The sequence below is a fragment of the Manis javanica genome, chromosome 4 (assembly GCF_040802235.1).
Source record: "Manis javanica isolate MJ-LG chromosome 4, MJ_LKY, whole genome shotgun sequence".
In the NCBI taxonomy this organism is placed as follows: Eukaryota; Metazoa; Chordata; class Mammalia; order Pholidota; family Manidae; genus Manis; species Manis javanica.
In genome coordinates this window covers 127,597,533-127,622,179 of record NC_133159.1, presented here as the reverse complement: position 1 = coordinate 127,622,179, position 24,647 = coordinate 127,597,533, and the positions used below count along the sequence as shown (strand labels likewise).

Sequence of the window (24,647 nt, the reverse complement as noted above, 5' to 3'; positions counted from 1 at the left end):
AAGGACACAGTATTAAAGGCAGCCAGAGAGAAAAAAAAGGTCACCTACAAAGGAAAACCCATCAGGCTATCATCAGACTTCTCAACAGAAACCTTACAAGCCAGAAGAGAATGGCATGATATACTTAATGCAATGAAACAGAAGGGACTCGAACCAAGAATACTGTATCCAGCATGATTATCATTTAAATATGAAGGAGAGATTAAACAATTCCCAGACAAGCAAAAGTTGAGGGAATTTGCCTCCCACAAACCACCTCGACAGGGCATCCTACAGGGACTGCTCTAGATGGGAGCACTCCTAAAAAGAGCACAGAACAAAACACCCAACATATGAACAAGGGAGGAGGAGGAATAAGAAGGGAGAGAAATAAAGAATCATCAGACTGTGTTCATGATAGCTCAATAAGTGAGTTAAGTTAGACAGTGAGATAATAAAGAAGCTAAACTTGAACCTTTGGTAACCACAAACTTAAAGCCTGCAATGGCAATAAGTACATACTTTCAATAATCACCCTAAATGTAAATGGACTGAATGCACCACTCAAAAGACACAGAGTAATAGAATGGATAAAAAAGCAAGACCCATCCATATGCTGCTTACAAGAGACTCACCTCAAATCCAAAGACATGCACAGACTTAAAGACAAGGAATGGAAAAAGATATTTCATGCAAACAACAGAGAGAAAAAAGCAGGTGTTGCAATACCAGTATCAGACAAAATAGACTTCAAAATAAAGAAGGTAACAAAAGATAAAGAAGGACATTACATAATGATAAAGGGCTCAGTCCAACAAGAGGATATAACCATTATAAATACATATGCACCCAATACAGGAGCACCAAAATATGTGAAACAAATACTAACAGAATTAAAGGAGGAAATAGAATGCAATGCATTCATTTTGGGAGACTTCAACACACCACTCACTCCAAAGGACAGATCCATCAGACAGAAAATAAGTAAGGACACAGAGGCACTGAACAACACACTAGAACAGATGGACCTAATAGACATCTACAGAACTCTACATCCAAAAGCAACAGGATACACATTCTTCTCAAGTGCACATGGAACATTCTCCAGAATAGACCACATACTAGGCCACAAAAAAAGCCTCAGTAAATTCCAAAAGACTGAAATCCTAGCAACCAACTTTTCAGACCACAAAGGCAATAAAACTAGAAATCAGTTGTACAAAGAAAGCAAAAAGGCTCACAAACACATGGAGGCTTAAAATCATGCTCCTAAATAATCAATGGATCAATGACCAAATTAAAATGGAGATCCAGCAATATATGGAAACAAACGACAACAACAACACAAAGTCCCAATTACTGTGGGACAAAGCAAAAGTAGTCCTAAGAGGAAAGCATATAGCAATCCAGGCATATTTAAAGAAGGAAGAACAAACCCAAATGAATAGTCTAATGTCACAATTATCGAAATTGGAAAAAGCAGAACAAATGAGGCCGAAGGTCAGCAGAAGGAGGGACATAATAAAGATCAGATAAGAAATAAATAAAATTGAGAAGAATAAAACAATAGCAAAAATCAATGAAACCAAGAGCTGGTTCTTCAAGAAAATAAACAAAATAGATAAGCCTCTAGCCAGACTTATTAAGAGGGAAAGAGAGTCAGCACATATCAACAGAATCAGAAATGAGAAAGGAAAAATCACGACGGACCCCACAGAAATACAAAGAATTATTAGAGAGTACTATGAAAACCTATATGCCAACAAGCTGGAAAACCTAGGAGAAATGGACAACTTCCTAGAAAAATACAACGTTCCAAGACTGACGCAGAAAGAAACAGAAAATCTAAACAGACCGACTACCAGCAACAAAATTGAAGGGGTAATAAAAAAACTACCAAAGAACAAAACCCCCGGGCCAGATGGATTTACCTTGGAATTTTATCAGACATACAGAGAAGACATAATACCCATTCTCCTTAAAGTTTTCCAAAAAATAGAAGAGGAGGGAATACTCCCAAACTCATTCTATGAAGCCAACATCACCCTAATACCAAAACCAGGCAAAGACCCACCAAAAAAGAAAACTACAGACCAATATCCCTGTTGAACATAGATGCAAAAATACTCAACAAAATACTAGCAAACTGAATTCAAAAATACATCAAAAGGATCATACACTATGACCAAGTGGGATTCATCCCAGGGATGCAATGATGGTACAACATTCGAAAACCGATCAACATCATCCACCACATCAACAAAAAGAAAGACAAAAACTACATAATCATCTCCATAGATGCTGAAAAAGCATTTGACAAAATTCAACATCCATTCATGATAAAAACTCTCAACAAAATGGGTATAGAGGGCAAGTACCTCAACATAATAAAGGCCATATATGATAAACCCACAGCCAACATCATACTGAACAGCGAGAAGCTGAAAGCTTTTCCTCTGCAATCAGGAACAAGACAGGGATGCCCACTATCCCCACTGTTATTCAACATAGTACTGGAGGTCCTAGCCACGGCAATTAGACAAAACAAAGAAATACAAGGAATCCAGATTGGTAAAGAAGAAGTTAAACTGTCACTGTTTGCAGATGACATGATATTGTACATAAAAATCCTAAAGACTCCACTCTGAAACTACTAGGGCTAATATCAGAATTCAGCAAACTTGCAGGATACAAAATTAACACACAGAAATCTGTGACTTTCCTATACACTAACAATAAACCAATAGAAAGAGAAATCAGGAAGACAATTTCATTCACAATAGTATCAAAAAGAATAAAATACCTAGGAATAAACCTAACCAAGGAAGTGAAAGACCTATACCCTGAAAACTATAAGACACTCTTAAGAGAAATTAAAGAGGTAACTTAGAAATGGAAACTCATCCCATATCGTCAAAATGGCCATCCTGCCCAAAGCAATGTACACATTTGATGCAATCCCTATCAAACTACCAACAGCATTCTTCAATGAACTGGAACAAATAGTTCAAAAATTTATATGGAAACACCAAAGACCCCAAATACCCAAAGCAATCCTGAGAAGGAAGAATAAAGTGGGGGGGATCTCACTCCAACTTCAAGCTCTACTACAAAGCCACAGTAATCAAGACAATTTGGTACTGCCACAAGAACAGAGCCACAGACCAGTGGAACAGAATAGAGACTCCAAACATTAACCCAAACATATATGGTCAACTAATATTCGATAAAGGGGCCATGGACATACAATGGGGAACTGACAGTCTCTTCAACAGATGGTGCTGGCAAAACTGGACAGCTACATGTAAGAGAATGAAACTGGATCACTGTCTAACTCCATACACAAAAGTAAATTCTAAATGGATCAAAGACTTGAATGTAAGTCATGAAACCATAAAACTCTTAGAAAAAAACATAGGCAAAAATCTCTTAGACATAAACATGAGTGACCTCTTCTTGAACATATCTCCCTGGGCAAGGGAAACAAAAGCAAAAATGAACAAATGGGACTATATGAAGCTGAAAAGCTTCTGTACAGCAAAGGACACCATCAATAGAACAAAAAGGTATCCTACAGTATGGGAGAATATATTCATAAATGACAGATCCGATAAAGGGTTGACATCCAAAATATATAAAGAGCTCACAGACCTCCACAAACAAAAAGCAAATAATCCAATTAAGAAATGGGCAGAGGAACTGAATAGACAGTTCTCCAAAGAAGAAATTCAGATGGCCAACAGACACATGAAAAGATGCTCCACATCACTTGTCATCAGAGAAATGCAAATTAAAACCACAATGAGATATCATCTCACACCAGTAAGGATGGCTACCATCCAAAAGACAAACAACAACAAATGTTGGCGAGGTTGTGGAGAAAGGGGAACCCTCCTACACTATTGGTGGGAATGTAAATTAGTTCAACCATTGTGGAAAGCAGTATGGAGGTTCCTCAAAATGCTCAAAATAGAAATACTATTTGACCCAGGAATTTCACTTCTAGGAATTTACCCTAACAATGCAGCACTCCAGTTTGAAAAAGACAGATGCACCCCTATGTTTATCACAGCACTATTTACAATAGCCAAGATGTGGAAGCAACCTAAATGTCCATCAGTAGATGAATGGATAAAGAACACGTGGTATATATACACAATGGAATATTACTCAGCTATAAGAAAAAAACACATCTTAGCATTTGCAACAACATGGATAGAGCTAGAGGGTATTATACTCAGTGAATTAAGCCAGGCGGGGAAAGACAAGTACCAAATCATTTCACTCATATGTGGAGTATAAGAACAAAAGAAAACTGAAGGAACAAAACAGCAGCAGAAGCATAGAACCCAAGAATGGATAACAGTTACCAAAGGGAAAGGGATTGGGGAGGACGGGTTGGTAGGGAGGGATAAGGGTGGGAAAAAAGAAAGGGGGCATTACGATTAACATGTGTAGTGTGTGTGGGGGCACGGGGAGGGCTGTGCAACACAGAGAAGACAAGTAGTGATTTTACAGTATCTTACTATGTTGATGGACCGTGACTGTGAATGGGTATGTGGGGGGGACTTGGTGAAGGGGGAGCCTAGTAAACATGATGTCCTTCATGTAATTGTAGATTAATGATACCAAAATAAAACTAATAAAAAAATCTATTAATGTAATCCATCACACCACAGGCTAATAAAACAAAAATCACATGATCATATCACTAGATGCAGAAAAAGTATTTTACAAAATCTAACAGCCATTTCAGTAAACCAGGAAGAGAGTGGAGCTTCCTCAACTCAACAAAGGATATCTCCAAAATCCTCACAGCTAACATCATACTTACAGGTGTGAAACTCAAAGCTTTCCATGTAATACCAGGTACAAGGCAAGAAAATCCTCTCACCACTCCTTTTAAACACTGTACTGAGAAGAAAGAAAGAAAGGAAAGAAGGAGAGAGAGAGACAGAGAGAGAGAAAGAAAGACGAAAAGAAGGAAGGAAAAAGCAAGGAAGGAAGGAAGGAAGAAAGGAAGGAAGGGAGGGAATAAAATTTATTCTTATATATAAATATTATACTCTTATAAAACATATCCAATAAAAATTTTGAAAAAGATCAAAGTTGGAGGACTTATATTATGTGACTTAAAGACTTATGACAAAGGTACAATAATCGAAATGGTGTGGCATTGATGTAAAGATTAAATAAAGAAAGAAAAGGAAATGAGAAGGAAAGAAAAGGTACTTAGGTTGGGAAGAAAAGAATAAAACTTTGCAAACGACATGATCATCTATACAGAAAATTCATAAGAATTGGCAAAAAAAATCTCCTTGAATTAATAAGCAATTATAGCAAGGTTGTAAAATAAAAGTCAATCAGTTTCCTATATGCCAGCAATGAACAGGTAGAATTTGAAATTAAAAACTCATATCATTTATGTTAGCACTCAAAAATATGAAATACTTAGGTATAAATCTAACAAAACATTCTGAAATTTACATGGAAATGTAAAAGACCTAGAATATCCAATAAAATTTTAGAAAAAGATCAAAGTTGGAGGACTTATATTAGGTGACTTAAAGACTTATGACAAAGGTACAATAATCGAAATGGTGTGGCACTAATGTAAAGATTAAACAAATGGACCAGTGGAAAAGAATGGAGAGTCCGAAAACAGACCAATATATAAATGGACAATTGATTTTTGACAAAAGTAGAATAATTCTGTAGAGGAAGAATAAGCTTTTTTTTTTAAATAGCACTGAGACAGATACCCAAGTGCAAAGAAGAACAAAAACTGAATATCTATTTATACCTTACTATATAGAAAATAAACTCAAAGTAGATAATAATCCTAATGTAAAACATAAGGCTATTAAAATTTCTGGGAAAAAAACAAAGCACCAAATCTTTATGAATTTAGGTAGTAAAAGATTTCTAACTGGACTTCATCAAAATTAAGAATTTTTGCTCTTTAAAAGATTGCTAAGAAAATGAAAAATATAAGCCAGAGATGGGGAAAAAATATTTGTGAAATATATCTGACAAATGACACATAAAAGGATATGTTAAAAAATTCTTACAACTCTGTAATAAAACAGAACCTAGTTAAAAAAAAGGTAAAAATCTGAACAGATACTTTACCAAGAAGACATACTAATGACTACTAAGCACATGCAAAGATTGATTAGTCATCAGAAAAATGCGTACTAAAGCCACAGTCACCCCTGGGCTTACTGGAGTCAGAGCCGAGTGCACGCTGTCTCCCAGCAGGGAATCACTACTTCCGTGCAGTTCCCCAGGGATGACACCTCTTGTCCATGCCTCCAGCATCCTGAGGCACGGAGTCGTGGAGAGCTTTAGAGGACCAACAGTTCCCCTGATTCTCAGTGGGCGTAGGGAACGTTCGGGGCTCAGCAGACACCTGGCAGGTCCCGTGCCCACACCCCTGACATCAGTACCTTGGATGATCTGCTGTTGCTGCTGTCGGATTCCATCAACACCCAAGCCTCTGGTCTCCTCTGGCTCCTCCAAGAGCCAAGGGCTGGGTACTCCTCGCTTAGCCCCTCCGGTCATCAGGCTGGACCTGAAAACAGGATTAAATGTATAACATAACTCAAAAAATATAGCTTTGCTGCAAATTACTACCACAAGTGCAGAGGTGGCCAGCCTCACATGCTTTGAAAATTCAATTAAACTGCAATGTATTGCACCCTTAGTTTATGCCAGCAACCATGTTCAGTGCTAGAAGAGATACGAGCATGAATAAGGCAGGGATGTGAAGGAGACTATGATAGCATTTAGTACTCTTACTAATCTCCAAGATATATTTGAGTCAATACACATAAAGGAAAGTCTTAAATTTCAAAACACAAGACCAAATGGAGGTGGCCTTTTTATTAGGACAAAGCTTGTCTCACAGGCTATGTGAGACCAAAGGCACTGATATTATTTCTCAAGAAGATACAATGTTACAACTATAAATTACATCATTAAAAAATTAACATATACTTTCTTATCAAAGGGTGTTGGTTTGACACTGATTAAAGCACATGCAGGTTTCAAATCTGGTTTTATGAATATAATGTAGCATTCATAACATAATAAACAAATTCTAAATTATCAATTTTAATCCTTCTCCCTCTAGTACTAACATGCCCCTCCTGTGCCAGACATATTAATATGTCTCCTTGCTGTCCAAGGAACAGGGAACACACATTTTCAGCCTCAGTCCCCATGTTTACAGGATTTTTTTCATCTCAAGTAAGTCCTCTCCTGTCCCCACCTACCCACATTCTGTCCATGAGACAAGGACCATCTTGTTCATGAAACCGTCTCTGACCAGTTCAGTCCAGACATGAACACTCATTTGCTTTAGAACGCAGTTCGTAAGATTCACAAAAAATTATGCTAATGATGACAGTGACATAACAGTAGCAGCATTAACAGTAATTAGCCGCCATGTTTAAGCATTTGCTATGTGTGAGCACAGTTCCAGGCGAGTTACACCTATTCACCCCCATCTCCACTACTTGTAATTCTTCTAGCACTTTTCACACTTTTCATATTGTCCAGAAAGAAGTGCTTCTCTACAGCTCAGCCTTTTACGTAAACTTTGTGTCTACTAGACAGGAGGCAGGAACTGAAAATCGCCCTTGACTAAGACTTCATGCTGCTCCCCAGCATGGAGGGAAGAGCTGTGAGCACAAGCTCACATCTTGGCTCCACCATCTACCAGCAATCAATGGATAGTAATTTCTAATTTCTACCTCAGGGGCTGCTGAGGATTAAAGAAAAAAATTCGTTTATTCAAAAAGCATTTCCTTAGTACTACTAACTATGTGGTAAGTACTGTTCTCACCAGTGGGGATGAAACAAAAATAGAACACAGACCAAATAGACCAAAACCTCTGCCCTTACAAAGTATAAACTCTGGTTGTGGGTGCCGCTTCCATTCTGGCAAGGAGGGGGAACAATGTGTAAAATGTGTACAAAGTGTTTAATGCAGTGCTTGGAAGATAAAAATCATTCAACAAGATTAACTATTATCATTTTACCCATTAATACACTATATACAAAGGATCCAGTGAACTGTTTTTTCATAAATGAGTATACTGCAAAAGGCTATATTAACTTCATTTGTAGCTGGGCACTATAAAACCTATAAAAGAATACAGTATGCATCATGAATCAAACCCAGGAAAAACTGGGAGAAAAATTTTGAGTCCTTAGACTAAGACTTTAAACACAGAGCTGGTCTCTCTGCCCAAGTGTACTCACACGCCAAATACAAGTGCAACTTTCTTCCACTTTACCAAGAAGGCAGAGGTGTTTCTTTAAAGCCTTACTTTCCTTGGTTGACCCAGTTGAAAATACCAAGATTTTGTATTTATTCTCTAGAACATTATTCAATTTCACCTACCTTTGAAGATGGGGAAGAAAGCAATGGAAGAAAGGAAGGAAGAAGGCAATTTACAAAGTACACTTGAGTACTCTAATACCAGCTGGCAAGAGGCACCTCTTCACCAAAACAGGAGTTTGGGATGCCGTGTGTGGACCATCACAAAAGTAAGTGCTAAAAACCAGTACAATGAGTCGGAGGTTTATAATGCAACCTTCAAAGTACATCTGTCACCAGCTCTGAGCACCCATTCAAATTAGGACATTGCACCTGAGTTGACAGTAGACATTGCTCCTCTAAACTAATGTTGTCATGTGCCACCTACAGCATACATGTAAAAATTGAGGGAAAAAAGTGTAAGAAAATTTTAGCAACCAAAAAACAGCAAATCAGAACTACAGCCATTAATTACGCACATACATATCTACTAGACAATAACAGTACAAAATGGGTACAATTTAATATCAAACACGTATCAACCACCAGACATACAGAGATTTCCCAAGGCTGAATTCAGACCTACAAAAATTCTAAGAACTGAAATAACTATTTTAGTCTCACTCTCACATAGTTCAACACAAAAGCCATCATGAAATAAGAAACAGTTTGCCAAAGGATGCTGAGGGAAAAATTATTCCCTAATGCCTTCTTTCTGGGTTATCTGATTTCACATTTTCCCTTCCTCCCTTTTTCTCTCTTGTCTCTCCCCCTTCCCTTTTAATGTTGATGCTTTGCTGATACCCCAAACCTACCAGGAAATCCAGCAATGGATATGCCTTTACCAATAACAGCAGGTAAGATTACAGGTGTCATTGTATACAGAAGACTTGATTTTGTTTGCCTTATGTTTTATGCTCAAGTTAATATTTGCAATAATTATTATTACTCAGTATTCTCCTAGGTAAGAAGGAAAACATGAGGGAACTTAAGACATAATTCTTGATTTCAAGGAGTTTACAATCAAACTGAAAAGACAAACTAAACACATATGCAGGAATTAACTAGGAGAACCCCAAGCTTTTCTCCCTGGGCAAAAATCTGGTCCAATACGGGGAAGGGGGTGTACAACACCCTCAGTTAGTGGGGAAGAGTCACCCTCATGGGGGAGGCTGGTATTCTTTTTAATCCTACAGAACATGACTTTCTACGGGAAATCACTGAATTAGATGATCTTTAAGATCCTTACAGCTTTAATTAAAATTTTTCTCATTAACTATTAAACTGTATAAATGAGAACTGAGAAGAACAAACAGTTTCCCCACAAAATTTACTCTCCTCTCCGCTAGTCTCCCCAACATCAGTTTAAGACCACCACTGACACACTGGCTCAGGTCAAAACCTTGGAATGAACTTTGACACCCCCTTTTAGAGCAGGACACCTTTCCCCACAGCATGCAGTCCATTCACAAATCCTTCACAACATGCCTAACATTTCTCCTCTATTCTATTGCTTGAACCCAGCACCGGGGCCTGTATCCTGTTTCTCTTCTCCTCTACAACCTACTCCCTGCACAGCAGCCAGAGCCACCACTGTAAAAATAAATCTGCTTCCTCTGCTCTATCCATCCCAGGTCTCACCACTGCCCTTAGCATAAAATACAACATCTTTACTAGAACATACACACCACACTAGCCTCCTTGCTGTTTCTAGAACACACTGAGCACAGTCCCATCTCAGGGCCTTTGCACCTGCCATCCCCACTGATGGGCTAAGGCACTCTTCCCCCAGATGGTCACGTGGCCTTGATCCCTTACTTCATTCTACGCTGCTCAAATGTCATCTCCTCAGAGAGGTTGCTCTGACTACTTCTATCTAAAACTGTACCCTTCTCTGTAACTCCTTAGCTCCCCTGCTCATCCTGCTTTGTTTTTCTTTATAGCACTTAAACAACTAGCAATTACACATTACGCATTTGTTTATTTTGTCTCCCACATTAGACTATAAGATCCTCAAGGGCAGGAATGTTCTTGTTTGTCAATATATCCTCAGTGCCTGGCATAATAGGCAAAAAATTAAAATTAAAAAGTTGAATGAATTAACTTATTCAGCAAAAACCATAACTGATGGAATGACATCACTAAGAAGAGTGGTCGGAAACTGTAGGAGCACACACTGGCGGTGTGTTCCGAGGGATGAAAACGTGGACGACGACTCCAGAGTGAGGAACGTGGGCCATAAACGTGAATGGGACAAGAGCGGAGCACGGGTGAATCTGAGGGGCTGCCGTTAGCAGAATTACCTCCAAGGCCAGCAGCCGTGAGGAGCCTCCGTCTGTGCTGCTAACCCCTTTCATGGTCACTCCTCCAGGATCCTGTGATTTTAGCCTTCCACTAGCGGTTCCCCATCTTATACATCCTCAAGCAGTGACTTTCTTCCCCCTCACAGCCACATGCCCTTAAAGAGTAAACTGTGCTCACCAGCTCTATTTCCCAGCCCTCCGGGTTCATCCGCAGCCCTTGGTACTCCAGCTTCTGCCTAGCGGCTCTAGTAAAACTCTCCTTCCTCGGCCAATCCCCTTACTGCCCAAACCTCTTCCCAGGTTTCACTTTGCCCTCCTTCTAGGCCTCATTTTTCAAAGCTGACCATACTCCCTTGTCCATGAAACCGCTCCTCCCTCGGCTTCCTTCACACCACCCTCTCCCAGGGCAGTTCTCTGCAACCTGCAGTCTTCCCCCGTCTGCCCCTTAAATACTAGTGCTGCTCAGAAATGCTATTTCCATCTCCCCTGCTCACTATATTGTCCTCTCTGGGCAGTTTTCTCCGTTCCTATGGCCTCAGGCTGTAAGAACAGAAGCTAGCAGGGGCTTACCCACTCTTTATGCCCCAGTACAAATGAAATAGGACACATTCTCTTGGGTCACTGCATGCTGTACTCCTAACTGGGGGTGGGGGAGGGGCACACTTCCCTCCCCAGCAGAATCTGAGTATGGGGTGAGGAATGGCACATAAACGGCTGAAACTCCACATACCAAAATCCAGGCAAGGCACGTCCTCTCACCACTCAGCCTGACTGAAAATCACTGTTGCTGGAGACTCACATTTATCTCTACCTATGCCATTTTCCCACGTATATATACGCATGTTGTCTTTTTGCTTAGGAATCTCCAACTGGGTGTTCCACTCCAAACGCAATGTACCCCAAACCAAATTAATTACTTTCATCCCATAATTTGTTTCTCCTCCTATGTCCACTATTTCACTTAGCAGCATCACTGTATTCCCAAGCTATCCAAACCTTTCTTTTTCGACCCCTTCCCTCCCACAACTTATCAATTACAAGGCCTCCCTCGGAGGTGTTTCTCAAGGTGGTGCCCTCATTTCCATCCCCAGTGGGACTGCGCTGGCGCCCACCCTCCTCATCTCCCACGGAGAACATGGCCGTAGCCTTCTGACTGGTCCCCCTGTTCCTAGTCACCCTCATCAATCACCTTTCACTCTGCTGACAGAATTACCTTTCTAAAACAGAGGTCTTGCCATGACATCTCCCCGTTTTGAAACTTTCACGACTCCCTAGAAGCTACAGATGAAGTGTAAGCTTCACAACATGGCCCCGGTGATCTCGGCCCCGTCATTCCCAGCATCCCTTTGCGCACCCTACTCTTCCTCAGCCTCGGACCGCTCACCACGTCTCAGACAAAGGCACAAACTTTCACACTCTAATGTTTTTGTATGAGTCTGGAGGGTCCCCAACCCCACCCCTTTGTCCATCTGGCAAAATTCTATTCATTCCCCAAGGCTCAACTGAAATGTCACTTCTGCTGTTTAGCCTTTCCTGATCCCCATCCCCACCCTTCTTCCCTTGAATCAGTCACTCCCCGGTGCTCCCATGGTACTTTGTTCAAAACCTCTAACGTGGCATTTATCAAGCAGGATTGTAGTTAGTATTTACTCATCTGTCTCCCTTCCTAAATTATGAGCTCTGTGAGGAAAGAGGCCACATGATAGTCGTGTTTGTAGCCCTAGTACCAAAACAGTGCCTCCGAGTATGCCAGAGAATAATCATGCAGTACACGTTTACAAAACACAACCAGGAAAACCGCTGAGCTTTCTAACCAGGAGAGACAAAATGAGAGGGGTATTTAACACCTTTAGCCTGAGAGATTAAAAAAACAAAACAAGCAAAACAAAACTTAACCAACTGCTACTTGCCTTCAAGACGTGAGCAGCAAAGACTGATACTGTTCAAGCAGACGGAGAGAATATTACTTGAAAGGGAATTCTGTCAGTAAAACACCTTGTAGCTCAACCCCACATCTGCAGTGACAATGAAGTAGTGTTTCTCCTTTGAAAAGTAAGTTAAGGAAAGGATATGCAAATACTGTGCCTCTGAGGTTAGTACAGACTTGAAATGTTAAAAAAAATTTAAAGAATATTTAATATTCAATATTTAAAATACTGAATATTTTAAAATATTAAAGTTCAATCACTATGTTGCACATCTCTAACATGTCAACTATACTTCAATAAAAAATAAAAAAGTAAAAATAAAATGAATCAACTTTTAATCCATATTCTTTCAGGATGGAACCTATTCAATGTACAGAACTTATCAAATAAATATCACATTAACAGGTTAGATATCGCTCTTTTAAAGATTTTAGCAAAAAGTTTCATATCACTTCTAAAGAGTAAGAATATTTTCATCCTAAAAATCAAATGATGTACATTATTAAATTATAATGCTGTCTGGGGATAGGGGAGCCCAGATAGTCCACGTTTTTCTGCTGACAAATGCAGCTGAAACTTGTTAGAGTTCATCAGGAGGGCGTTCTTATCAACTGAATACAGAATTGAAAAAGCAGCGAATTCCAAGAAGTAGCTTTCTTTAGCTTTTCTTAGCATTTCAGAAAGATGCAAAAGTGACTATATAAAATGTTTGTTTTGTCTGAAAGAATATCATTGTTTGACGATTCACAGACTACAGGGAGGTTTGCAGTTAGGACAAGAGACGATATTTCTAGGGTGCCAGTGAATTGAATTGAGTTTGCAAAGCTTTGTAATTAGGTTTGCCTGTAGGTTGCAAACGCTACTGTGGTATGAAAGAGTAATTTCTTTTTCAAAACTTTTTTTGGCAGTTTCTTTTTGTGAATATAAAGATGTACAGAGGCTAAATTTCAATCAGAAATAGATTTCTGACATGACTCCTTTAGAGGCAGAGGCAAAATCTGGCAACAAGATGCACATGACATTTCAGTGAAGAGAGGCAAGTAGACCAGAAGGCTGGTACAATCTAGGTGGAGGCTTGGGGTGGGGGTGGGGGTCTAGGCAAGGGAAATGAGGAAAGGGACCAGTAAGGAGGAGACAATTCACACAGTGACTCAGAGGAAAACTCCACAGGCGCTGAGGAGCAGACTGGACATAGGGGATAAAGATTTCCAAACCTGGGTCAACTGGGGAATTGGAGAATTGACATATTCCCCAGTATGTGGGTCCCATATATAATATTGGGTCCTTGAGGGAAAGGGAAATTTTCCATTTCCTTTCAGAATTTTCTCAAATTTCAACATAGTTCCAAACAACCAACCCCAAAGTAAGATCATGATCTATGGATATGGCTACTTGTAGCCATATTTACTAGATGGCTAATTTAAATTAACTCCAGTCCTCTGTCCTGGTATTTTTCTGTAACCATCCACCTACTCATCCACCTATCCTCCCTACAAACACTCACTGAGTACCTTCTCTGTGCTGGATAGTCATCTAGGGGCTGGGAAATAGGAGACGAACAGCTGACCTCATGGAGCTGATACTCTGGGGACAATACATGCCTAACACTACGCCTTCTGCAAAGTAAATACTCGAAATAATTTTTCTGGGTTAAACTGAGTAATCTTTATTGAGTATTATTAGTTCAGAATAAATAAGAACTCAAACAAAATATCTTACATATCATCAAGGAAATTCTCACCATAGCATCTTTAAAATATACTGCAATCAAATATTTTTCTAATTTTAAACCAATCCCATTTTTTCCTTTCTCATTGTTGACCAAATTTACTAAGAAAAAGTTTCAATGTTTAAAAATTTAACAAACAGTTCACAGAAGAATAGAAATGCAGGGTGGAAAAGGTCATCACAAGTTTTAGTTTGGCCTCCAACCCGAATTTCAGAAATCCCAGTGTGCTATGCTTAAGAGTCCTCTGGGCAATCTAAAATCATGAAAATAAAACCAAAAGGAACAGTTCTATAACCTAAGTATTTGTCACAGTACCTGAAAAGTAAAACAGGGGTAAGAAGAGATGATATATAAAAATTTAAGAATCCAAAGTGAGAGATGAATTAGCTGCTCTGCCAAATTTATGGTGACTGAGAGCCACCTGCTGGTTAGTGGCTAAAGTTCAACTACAAAATGTTAGGGAATCCAGTTTACCATTTATTTATAAGCAGATTCTTTATTGTACAATGAATGCACTCTTGAAAACATTTACAAACAGAATGAGCAAAAGTCAACAACAGGCTTATGTATTATGAGGGAGTGTATACTATTTTCAGTAACAACAGCCCTACGTGTTCTCTTAACTTTGTTCTTCACAACCAAGCACACTTAAATGACAAATTCAACAATTTGCATTTAGGCGTTTGGCATGACCAATGATTTCTCTCTCTGTTTCAACTCCACTATATCCCCCTTATTTAACACACGTTTCCATTCTCACTCATTTTATAAAATAAAGATACAGTGGAGCAAAATATTTACTTAATTTTGTAAATTATTAGAGTTCCATGGACAAAGGTGCAAGTCTACTGAAACAAAATTACTAGCTAGCAGGCAGTGCCACCAACAGTAGTAGAATTTATATTTGTCAAATCCGGCTCTAAAAGACTGCTTAAGGGTGCCAATGAATAACATACATACATTCAAGATGAACAAAAGCAGAGGACCATGTTTGTAATCATCATTTCCACTCCAATAATCTTACTTTTTATTTTATCAATTCATCTAGTCCATATCTAAAAACTCAAATTACTGAATTGGGGCCCAGGCTTTTAACTAGGATATCCTTTCTCTCTGGGGGCAGCGCCTAGGAATCTGTAAGCCCCCTCCTGATGTTTGTGCAACCAGCTGGGCACAACATGCAGAGTGGTATGGAAATTATCAGTCTAGAAAGATAGGACTCAAGAAAGTATACAAGAGGGAAAATATATTGTACAAATTCTGCTCACCCAGCAAGGGCCATCTCAAGTCTCATTTCTGTCCTGGTTTCAACTCCCTCCACCTCACATAGATGTCCCTGTTTTCTAATCTTCTTGACCATTTATGGCCCATACCACACAATTTAGCACTCAATCAAACTACCATCTGTCGTTCTCTGATTGTTCTGTGTAGGGTAAACAGCCTCTCCAAGTGGCATGCCATTTTTGGATTCCCCTCTGCCAAGATCAGTGACAGCACATGGTCAGTAACGTCTCTAAAGCATTTTACAAAGGTATATAAATATATGCCTTCACATATATTCACCTCATTTGATCTTCACCGTATTTTGGAAAGTCATGATTATCTGCATTTTAGAGAAAATGAAACCGAGTAAAAATTCAAACCCAGGTTTCCTAATCCTAAACCCTTTGTTTCCTTCTGGTGAATTACACATGCAAGTTAGCAGTATGTTGCTTCAAAGTACAGAGGTACTAAGGGTGCAATGAGCAGGAAGGACAAAGTGCTCAAAGCCAGTGAGAAACAAAACAAATAAGGATCCCTACAAGGCAGGATATCAAAGTCAAATGAAAAAAGGCCTGGGACAAAACCTAAGGTGAAGGATGAGAAGACCTGAGATCCACTTCTCCCCCGCCATTTACTCACTGCAGGCACAATGACTTATCTAAGAATCAGTCTCTTCTTTGCCAACCAAAACAGGTACCTCTCCTCTGCTTACCTATGAAGATTATTATAACGGTCAAACAAAATAATATATGTGAAAGTGCTTGGTAAACAGGTAACAGAGGGAGGAAGAAATCAAAAACACTTTTCTTTCAATAAAGAACAAAACACTTTTTTTCAGTGTCTTAAACGTTCTTCCCTTATGAGAAGCACAAGTTAGAAATCATTAAATTGGCTTTTTAAGAAAATCAACATAATTACCTTACAAAACAGTATGTATAGGTAACTCATCTTTCTTCTTCCTGCTTATTCCTAGCCTGGAATTTCACTCCTTTTTCAACTACCAAATGATTTATATAATTTCAAATTAATACATACAAGGGCAAAGGATCTTTGTTTCCCTAACTAGTCACAACTATACCAGTAGTTAAGGACTGCAATTTAAAACAAAATACCATTTTTTTACATAGCAGATCAGCAAAACCCAACAAGTTCCGTAATACCCACTGACAGCTAATGTGTAGAGAAATGGGCTCTCCCATGTACTACTGGAGGGACTGGAAAGCACTACAACTTTTAAGAAAAAGACATGGCAGTAGCTCTTAAATTTTGAACACCCTTACCTTTTGTCCCAGTAATCCCCCTTTGGGGACTCTGTCCTACAGAAATAGAAGCCACATTCATTATGGATACTTACTGAAACATTGTCTGTAACGGCAAAAAACTAAAGAACTCTGCATCCATAAAATGGGGAATGGCTGGACAAATGTATACTTATAGTGTGGAATAATGTTGCCATTGAAAAGCATTTGTGAGATCTATTGGAGGATTGTCCAAATTTAAATGAAAAAAGTAAATTAATTATGTATAGTACAATTCTTTTTTCATAAAAAAAGGAAAGCTCATATTTATGTAAATATGTTTGTAAATATTTGCACAGAGACAGATAAATGTGGAAAAGGATACCCTCCAAACAGTTTACACTGATTATTTTAGGAGAATGGCCTTGGGAGGGAAAAAAAGGAAGAGAATTAATTTTTGGTTACACCTCAGTATGGTCTGACTTGTTATAATGAGCGTGTACCATGCTGATGATTTGTTTTAAATACAACTAAGGATAAGTCACTTCCTCATGGGGAGGGGGGATAAGGGAAGGAAGATAACAGGGAAATAAACGCCCACAACTTAAGCAAAGACTATCAGAAAGAGGTATTGAAAGCATCCCTCTTCTAAAATCAAAAGGAAATAGAAACTAAAATCAAGAAATGCAATAATCAAATGTATTTTTCCAGGGGAAGAGAGCAAAAGAGGAGAAAGACATAAAAGGAGAAGGCAAAGAAGAAACAAGAGCAAACAAATCAATCAGGCAAGATTTTACGGAGTTACTGAGGAGGAAGTATTAAGATGCCCAACAGGTCTGCAGACACTGATGAGGAAGAGGATTACAGAGAACAGGAAGGTGGGACCGTTCCTTTTCCAAAGTTAGGTGGTGCAAGCAACCCTAACAATCTCCTCCCTCTCAAGGGCGAAAAACACTGACTTTTCAAAATCTACAAACTGCGAAGATCCGAGTAAGTCTCCCTCGTTCTATTGACTTACATCTCCATCTTGTGGTCTGTTGAGGACACAGCTCTTAGACAGAGAGAGAGAGAGAGAGAGAGAAAAACAACATACACAAATAAATGTGTGCACATGTAAGTGTATAATATATGTGTATACACTTACATAAGTATATATGATTATATACATATACATAAGCATTATATATTACATATACTTATTAAATATACAAATATGTAAGTATATATACTTACACACTATTTATATACATGTGTCTGTAGTATATTATATGAAAGTGTGTGTATATATATACTTACAGACATATTTTTAAATTCAATTAGAACATATAAACAGAAAAATTCTAAATGTACAGCTCAAAGCTAACTCACAAAGTGAACACCCCTAGTTAGTCACTACCCAGAGCAAGAAACCACACTAGCACAGCACCAGTGCCTCCGCTGGTCACTACATTCCCCCAAAGGGAACCACTTTTGTGAGTTATAACACCGTAAATAAACTTTGCCTTTATAGGAATGGAATCTTCCAGTATGTACTCTAATGTCTTATTTCACTCGACATTGTTTGTGAGACTCATCCATAGTGTTGTGTATACTTGTAGATCACCTGGTCTCATTTGCTATATAAAATCACTGTTTAAATAGGTCATCATGTATTTATGCACTATAGTACAGATGCTTACTGGGTTGTTTCCAGTGGGACAATTAGGAAAAATGCTGCTACAAACAGTCTTACACATTTTTTATACAGTTTTTAGGAGAGTTGGTTAAATAGTTTTCCAAAGTTGTCATACAACTGATAGTCTCCCTAGTAAAATGTATGACAGTTGCAGCCACTCCACATCCTAGCAACACCTGAAATGTATCATTTAAATTTAAGTCACTCTGGTAGGTGTAACGGTATGACATCATGGTTTTAGTTTCCAATTTCCTGATGACTAGTGAAGCTGAACAACTTTTCATATGTTCATCAGCTATTGGATAACCAACTTCTTCTGCGAAGTCCAAATTCAAGTATTTTCTTTTATTGGATTGTCTGCTTTTCTTGAATTATAGGGGTTCTTTATATATACTGACTACAACTCCTATGTTGGATATATGTACTGCAAATAAAGATTTCCATTCTGTAGTTTGTCTTTCACTCTTTGTGGTATTGTTTGTTAAACAGGATTTATTTTAATGAAATCCAAATGGTCATGTGCTTTTTTTCATGTTTAGTGCTCTTTTTCTTAAGGAAATCTCTGCCTATTCCAAAGTCATAAAGGTGTTCTATGTTTTCTTCTAAAAGCTCTTTTATTTTACTCTCTACATTTAGATCTACAATCTTTTTGGAACTTATTTTTATGGAGCATGAGAGCAGAGGTTAAGAGTCACTTTTTTTTTTAATGTGGATATCCAGTTGACCTAACATTATTTATTGAGGAGACTATATTTCCCCTTTGTTACCATTGTCATGGAGCAAGTGACAGTGTGTGTGTGTGATTGGTTGCTTCTGGACTCTATTTTGTTCCACTGGTTTTGCCTATACCTGTGCCAACACCACTCTGCAGCTTTACAGCAAACCCTGGTAACTGAGAGTCCTTGAGCCTTTCTGTTTTTCAAAATTGCTGTGGCTCCTTTTGGCTCTTTTACTTGCCATTAAAACCTTAGAATCAGCTTAAGTAACAAACTGAAAACAAAACCAAAATCTTGCTGTGGATTCTAAATGGGTTTGCTCTGAATCTATAGGTCAGCTTTGAGAAAACTGACTCTTTATGGTATTTAGTCTTACAATCTCTAGATATGGGATATCCCCTCTGTTAGGTTGTCTTTCATTTAATGTTTTATAGCTTTGAGTGTAGACGTTCCACACATCTTTCATTTGACTTATTCCTACATATTTCATGTTTTTTCATGGTATAATCAACAAACAGCTTTTAAATCTTTTTTTCATTTGATATTTCTTTGTTGTCCAGCTTTCACCCTTCTGAGGAGAGAAAAAACCAGGTACAGCTGCTAACCTGTTTCTGAGCATTTTACATGGTATAACCAAGCACCTTTGCTGACTTGGTCAATAGCAAAGGATTGCGATGACTAATATTTATTTATACCTCAAGGTCGCTGGTTTTACTTACTTGATTGTCATCCAAATGGATAATCTTTCTTTACAATTAGTGTCTATTTGGAAGTCATGCAATAAAGAAAAAGAATCAAGACTGAATGACTACAGGGATCCCTTCAAGTGATAATGAGTCTTGTGAGTGCATACATGACCAAAAAATGTCAAATAGCTACTTCCTCAAGTTCTGAGACACTTTCAAGATACTTAAGAGTACTAGTTTAAACATTCTACTTCACAATCTCCAAGATATACTGTTAAACAAAAAAGCTAATGGACAGTAAGGAAGGCATATTATGCTATAATTCATGTTAAAAATAAAAAGGGTGAGAGGGAGATTGGAGATGTACATATATCCTTTTTTATGTGGCAAGAAACAGTGGAAGGTTATATAAAAAATGTTCAAAGTGGCTGCCTCTACAAGTCAGAAGTGGGAACGAGCTACAACTTTCACTGATTACTCTTTTGCACAATTTGTTTATGACGTGATATACTATTTTAAAATTAACTTTATATTTTTAAAAAAAACTCTTCAAAAGCAAATATTCTGTGCTATTAGTTCCTGTAAAACCCTATTATATCCCAAGGTATCATTATTTTGGTCTAACCAAACTGCCTCTTCCACAAAAGAAGCCACAAAAGCTACTTTGTCATACAACATGTCTAGTTTCTGTTCTCCAAGAAAACATGGTCACTGTGCACACTGCATGGCTGGTATCAGACTAGCGGTTAAACAAATGTGCTAAGGCAACATATACTCCAGATTTCTCAGGTCAATCCTTATTTCAAATCCTCCATCCTGTCATACTATCAGTCCATGCATTAAATCAACCTATTACATTTTTCCAGAATGTGGAGACAAGGTCAGAAGCTATTACCTCCCCAAATGGAATTAAACAATAATATAAAATGCACAAGATCATCTGTCCACAGAAGAAACCAGCTCTATGAAACTGTACCATGTGTCACTATTAAAACTGGGTTGTGCTTCAAAAGCACGTTTTCTAAACCTCTGCAGGGAAACAGGTCGTGGGTGTAAACATTCCAATTTTTTTAAAAAGTGAGTTGGACATTTATAGTTCCACTTAAGCCTACATAAAATAACCCAGAAGGCCAGTGAGCTCCCATTTCTCCGGGATTTCACAAGCAGATAGTAAAAGGAGATGACGGCTCTTACTGGAGTTACAGAACTGAAGAACCCTGAGTCTCTGGTGTCAGAAGAAGCTTCAAGATGAAGAGCTTTGCTGTTGCTCAGGGAGTTGCAGGGAAGATCGATGCAGTCGCTACAGCTGGCCTACCCAACATCATTGCATCTCTCCTCTGTGTTAGCAGAACCTTATTTTGGTCAAGCACCACTGCTCAGGGAACACCATCCCCTCCCATCTCAGCTCAGAGATATACCAGCCCTGAAGAAACTGAGCCAATCATGGCAACTCCGTGGTTATGGGCATAACATGGAATGTGATACAATCCTAGCCTAATTCTACCTTGAGTCAAAGTCTACTGGTAAGCTTTCAGGGGTGCTTCCTTTCTTTTAGAAAACAAATCACTGGACAATACAAAACAAATCAACAGGAAAACTACTAAGAACAATCAGAGAATTAAGAAAGTGGCTATAATATTAACAGCAGAATCAGATATCAAATAGCTTTCACCTAAACATCAGCAACCAAAAAGCATGATGGAATGACAAAATGAATTTCTAACAACCAAAACCATAAAACACCCTCTCTCTTCTCCCTTATTAGTGAACACGGAGCCTTTGTCAAGACAGCACAGCCATAAGATGGAAACTACCTGAATATCTGAGTCTGTTTGAAGAGAGCTATCCTGGAGAAGCATCAGATTTTACATGAGGTAGGCAGGAAAAAAAAAAGCTTTCGAGCAGTACACCCCTGAGATTCTCAGGTTTAGCTGTTGACTTACCAGAACCCAGCCAATCACAACCTGACTCAGGCAACCTTTCGATCAACAAAAATTAGCTCAGTGTCTGCCACATCCCCAATTCTGTGCTGGGCGTAAGAAAAAACACAGGAAAAACGTAAAGAGTTTCCTTTATTGAACAAATATGTATTAAGCACTGTGCTAGACTTCGGTCTCCGTCCTCAAGGTATTACAATCTAGATGGAGAAGTAAAGAAAACACATCCTTGCAAAAAAATTAAAAAAGTAAAACAAGTAAGTATTAAAACATGTGGCCTAAAGGAGGTACATGAAAAAAATAAAAAAATATACAGCTTTCCTAGCAAAATCCACCCACTGAAACTCTCTCCAAGCACAATTATACTTTCCCGCTGAATTTATTTTACTTACTCATGTGACTCTTTAATTCACATCTGTCTCCCTCACGGACCTATATGTGGTTCAAATGCACAGACTAGGTGTTTCTTGTTACTATTTTTTGCCACCACATTCTCAGGACCAGTACTTGGCACACAACAGGCACTCAGCAAATATCTACTTAATGAAAGAAGGTTTCTGTTTACTACAATGTTTTTGTTTCCTTAACTAGTTTTCAATAGGTTAGCAGGGAATTTTAATATTCTTGATGGTACTCAATACCACGGTGGTTTAACCACCCTTGGGCTCTCTTACATAAAGAGAATAACAAAGTTTTAATGATTTCAGGACATCCTTTCCATGTCAGAAAACCTGAGAAGGTAGTGTATTTCTGGGACATAAATAAAACAGATACGCAGTTGAGGCTTATCCACCGTCTCACCTGAGCAGGCTAATGATGTAGGTGTACACTGTTTCCCGCTTTCCTACTTACACTAAGAGTAGGTTGGTCATGTGCTAATAACTTTAAGCAGCATTCAGTATAAATCAATGATTCTTTGGGAAATCTAAGTACTATCAGATACAAATCATCCTTCTTATAAACCAAGCTCTAAATGGAAACAAAACATTCAATGATTTAAAATGGGGGAGGAGGTACTTTTAATGCAAGTTTTCATGCAAATTTTTCTTTTGCCCACCTTGGCTTACAATACAGTGATAAGAAGTATAAATTGGAAGTATCATACTTTTTTTCAGCAGCTAAAGGCAAATATGTGAAATTATTGAAAGTTCACATTTCTTTATCATCTTTTGCATTTAGTCATTGGTCTGCTTGTTAAGCCATTCCTGACACATAACTACCATCTCAACCTCTAAATCACTTCCTATTTCCTATAATCGTCAGCATAGTTGGTGGTGTGAAGATTAAAGCTTAGCCAATTAGCCACCCACTACAGCTGAGTTAATCACATAATCTTCGAGATGGTCACAGGGCAGTGGAGTATGCAGTGATCTTTTTTTCTGTCTAGAGACAAAGATTCAACTAATTGTGAGACTCAGCAACGCTCTAAAATATAAAGGGCAATAGGGTTTTAAATCAGAAGCTGTGTCACTGCTTTGTAAGTCACGGCTTATTTTCTTCGAAGAGACACTGTTAAACACAGACTTCTTTAACAAGTTTCCAAATGCCCTAAATTAGTCAACCATTGCTTCTTTAAACCGAAGTCTCACATCAAGGCTTACTGCTTTAGAATAATGATCAGTGATCCATAAGGTAAAACTAAGATTCCATCACATGACAGCTACACATTCAATTACGTCGTCCCCACAATAACATCTGTTTAAAGGAAACGCTGATCCAAACTGAAGTTTCACAATACTCTTCTCTTCTTAATAAGGCCACATACGAGGAGGAAGAGAAAAGAGGAAGAAAGGAAGGGTGGAAGGACTCCTGGGAATGAGAGGTGGGGAAGAGACAAGGGAAGGGTCACACGAAGGAAACAGAAAAGAGAGAAAGAGAAAGGGGCTCCAGGACAGAGGAGCTCAACAGGTTCCACGTCTGCCCTGATTGGGACGCCATCCTGCAGTATTGCTGCCAGTTACCCCGGGGCCTCGAAATACCGATTAGCAGATTAAGATCTTCCAACAGGCAGAATGTTGTGGTGACTACCCAGCACTAATGACAAGATGTGCCGTGGGGAGCATTTTGGTAACATTTTAAAGTTCTGAGAACACTCTCTGGCCAATGTGTTCCTGTAGGTCGTGACCTAAAGGAAAGATGTGCCACCACCCCTGGGCCCCAAAGCAACCCACACTGATATTAAGAATTACAGATGCAAACAAAAATGCTGGAGGGATCCAGAGGTCAGAGAAGCAAACAGAAATGCTGGAGGAGCCCTGCAGGAGGAATTAACCACGGGGAGGACTGAGGAAATCTGTGAGTCACTGGAGATACCAGAGAAAGTGCCTGGCAGAAAAGGGAATGGGTTTTCTCCAAAGATGGAGCTGAAAGGTCCCTGACAGTTGGTATCAGGAAAGATTGGCAACCTGACAATCTGGAGGCAAGAGGACAAGGTCAGCTGTGCACGGAAACTGGTTATGTCTACAGCGGACTCAGATCCTCAGAAGGCTGGTGAAGCATAAGACCAGGATATGAGAAGTTGGAAATGACAGGGGAGGCCTCAACTGTGGGAATTTGGGAAGAAAAAGGGCAAAAATAACATTCTGACATAGGCAAGTAAGTGAAATCAAAGATCAGAAACTCTGGCCTCCAGTCTAAAACAATCTACTTCTCGCAATGTAGTAAGACTTCCTCACTCATTCACTCACTCACTCACTCACACATCCAGGCGCTTGCTGCTTGCCTTGAGTAAGTCTACAAGTGCCAACCTCCCTGACCAGTTGGATCAATGCTATCTGAGTGTCTGTGATATAATGTCTGAATTGACCAAGTATGTGTTCCTCAGATATATTTGGTTTTCATCCACAGTTCCTGAAAACACTTCAGAG

General features: G+C 38.8%; 1 protein-coding gene across 1 annotated transcript in view; it reads right to left on the bottom strand.

Annotated features, from left to right (window-relative positions):
* STX8 (syntaxin 8) overlaps positions 1–24,647 on the bottom strand; it is a 276,337-nt gene that overhangs the window by 226,616 nt on the left and 25,074 nt on the right. The window contains exon 5 of the mRNA XM_073234834.1: positions 6,429–6,553. Coding sequence (XP_073090935.1) covers positions 6,429–6,553 — 125 coding nt within the window. The remainder of the gene's footprint in view (positions 1–6,428; positions 6,554–24,647) is intronic.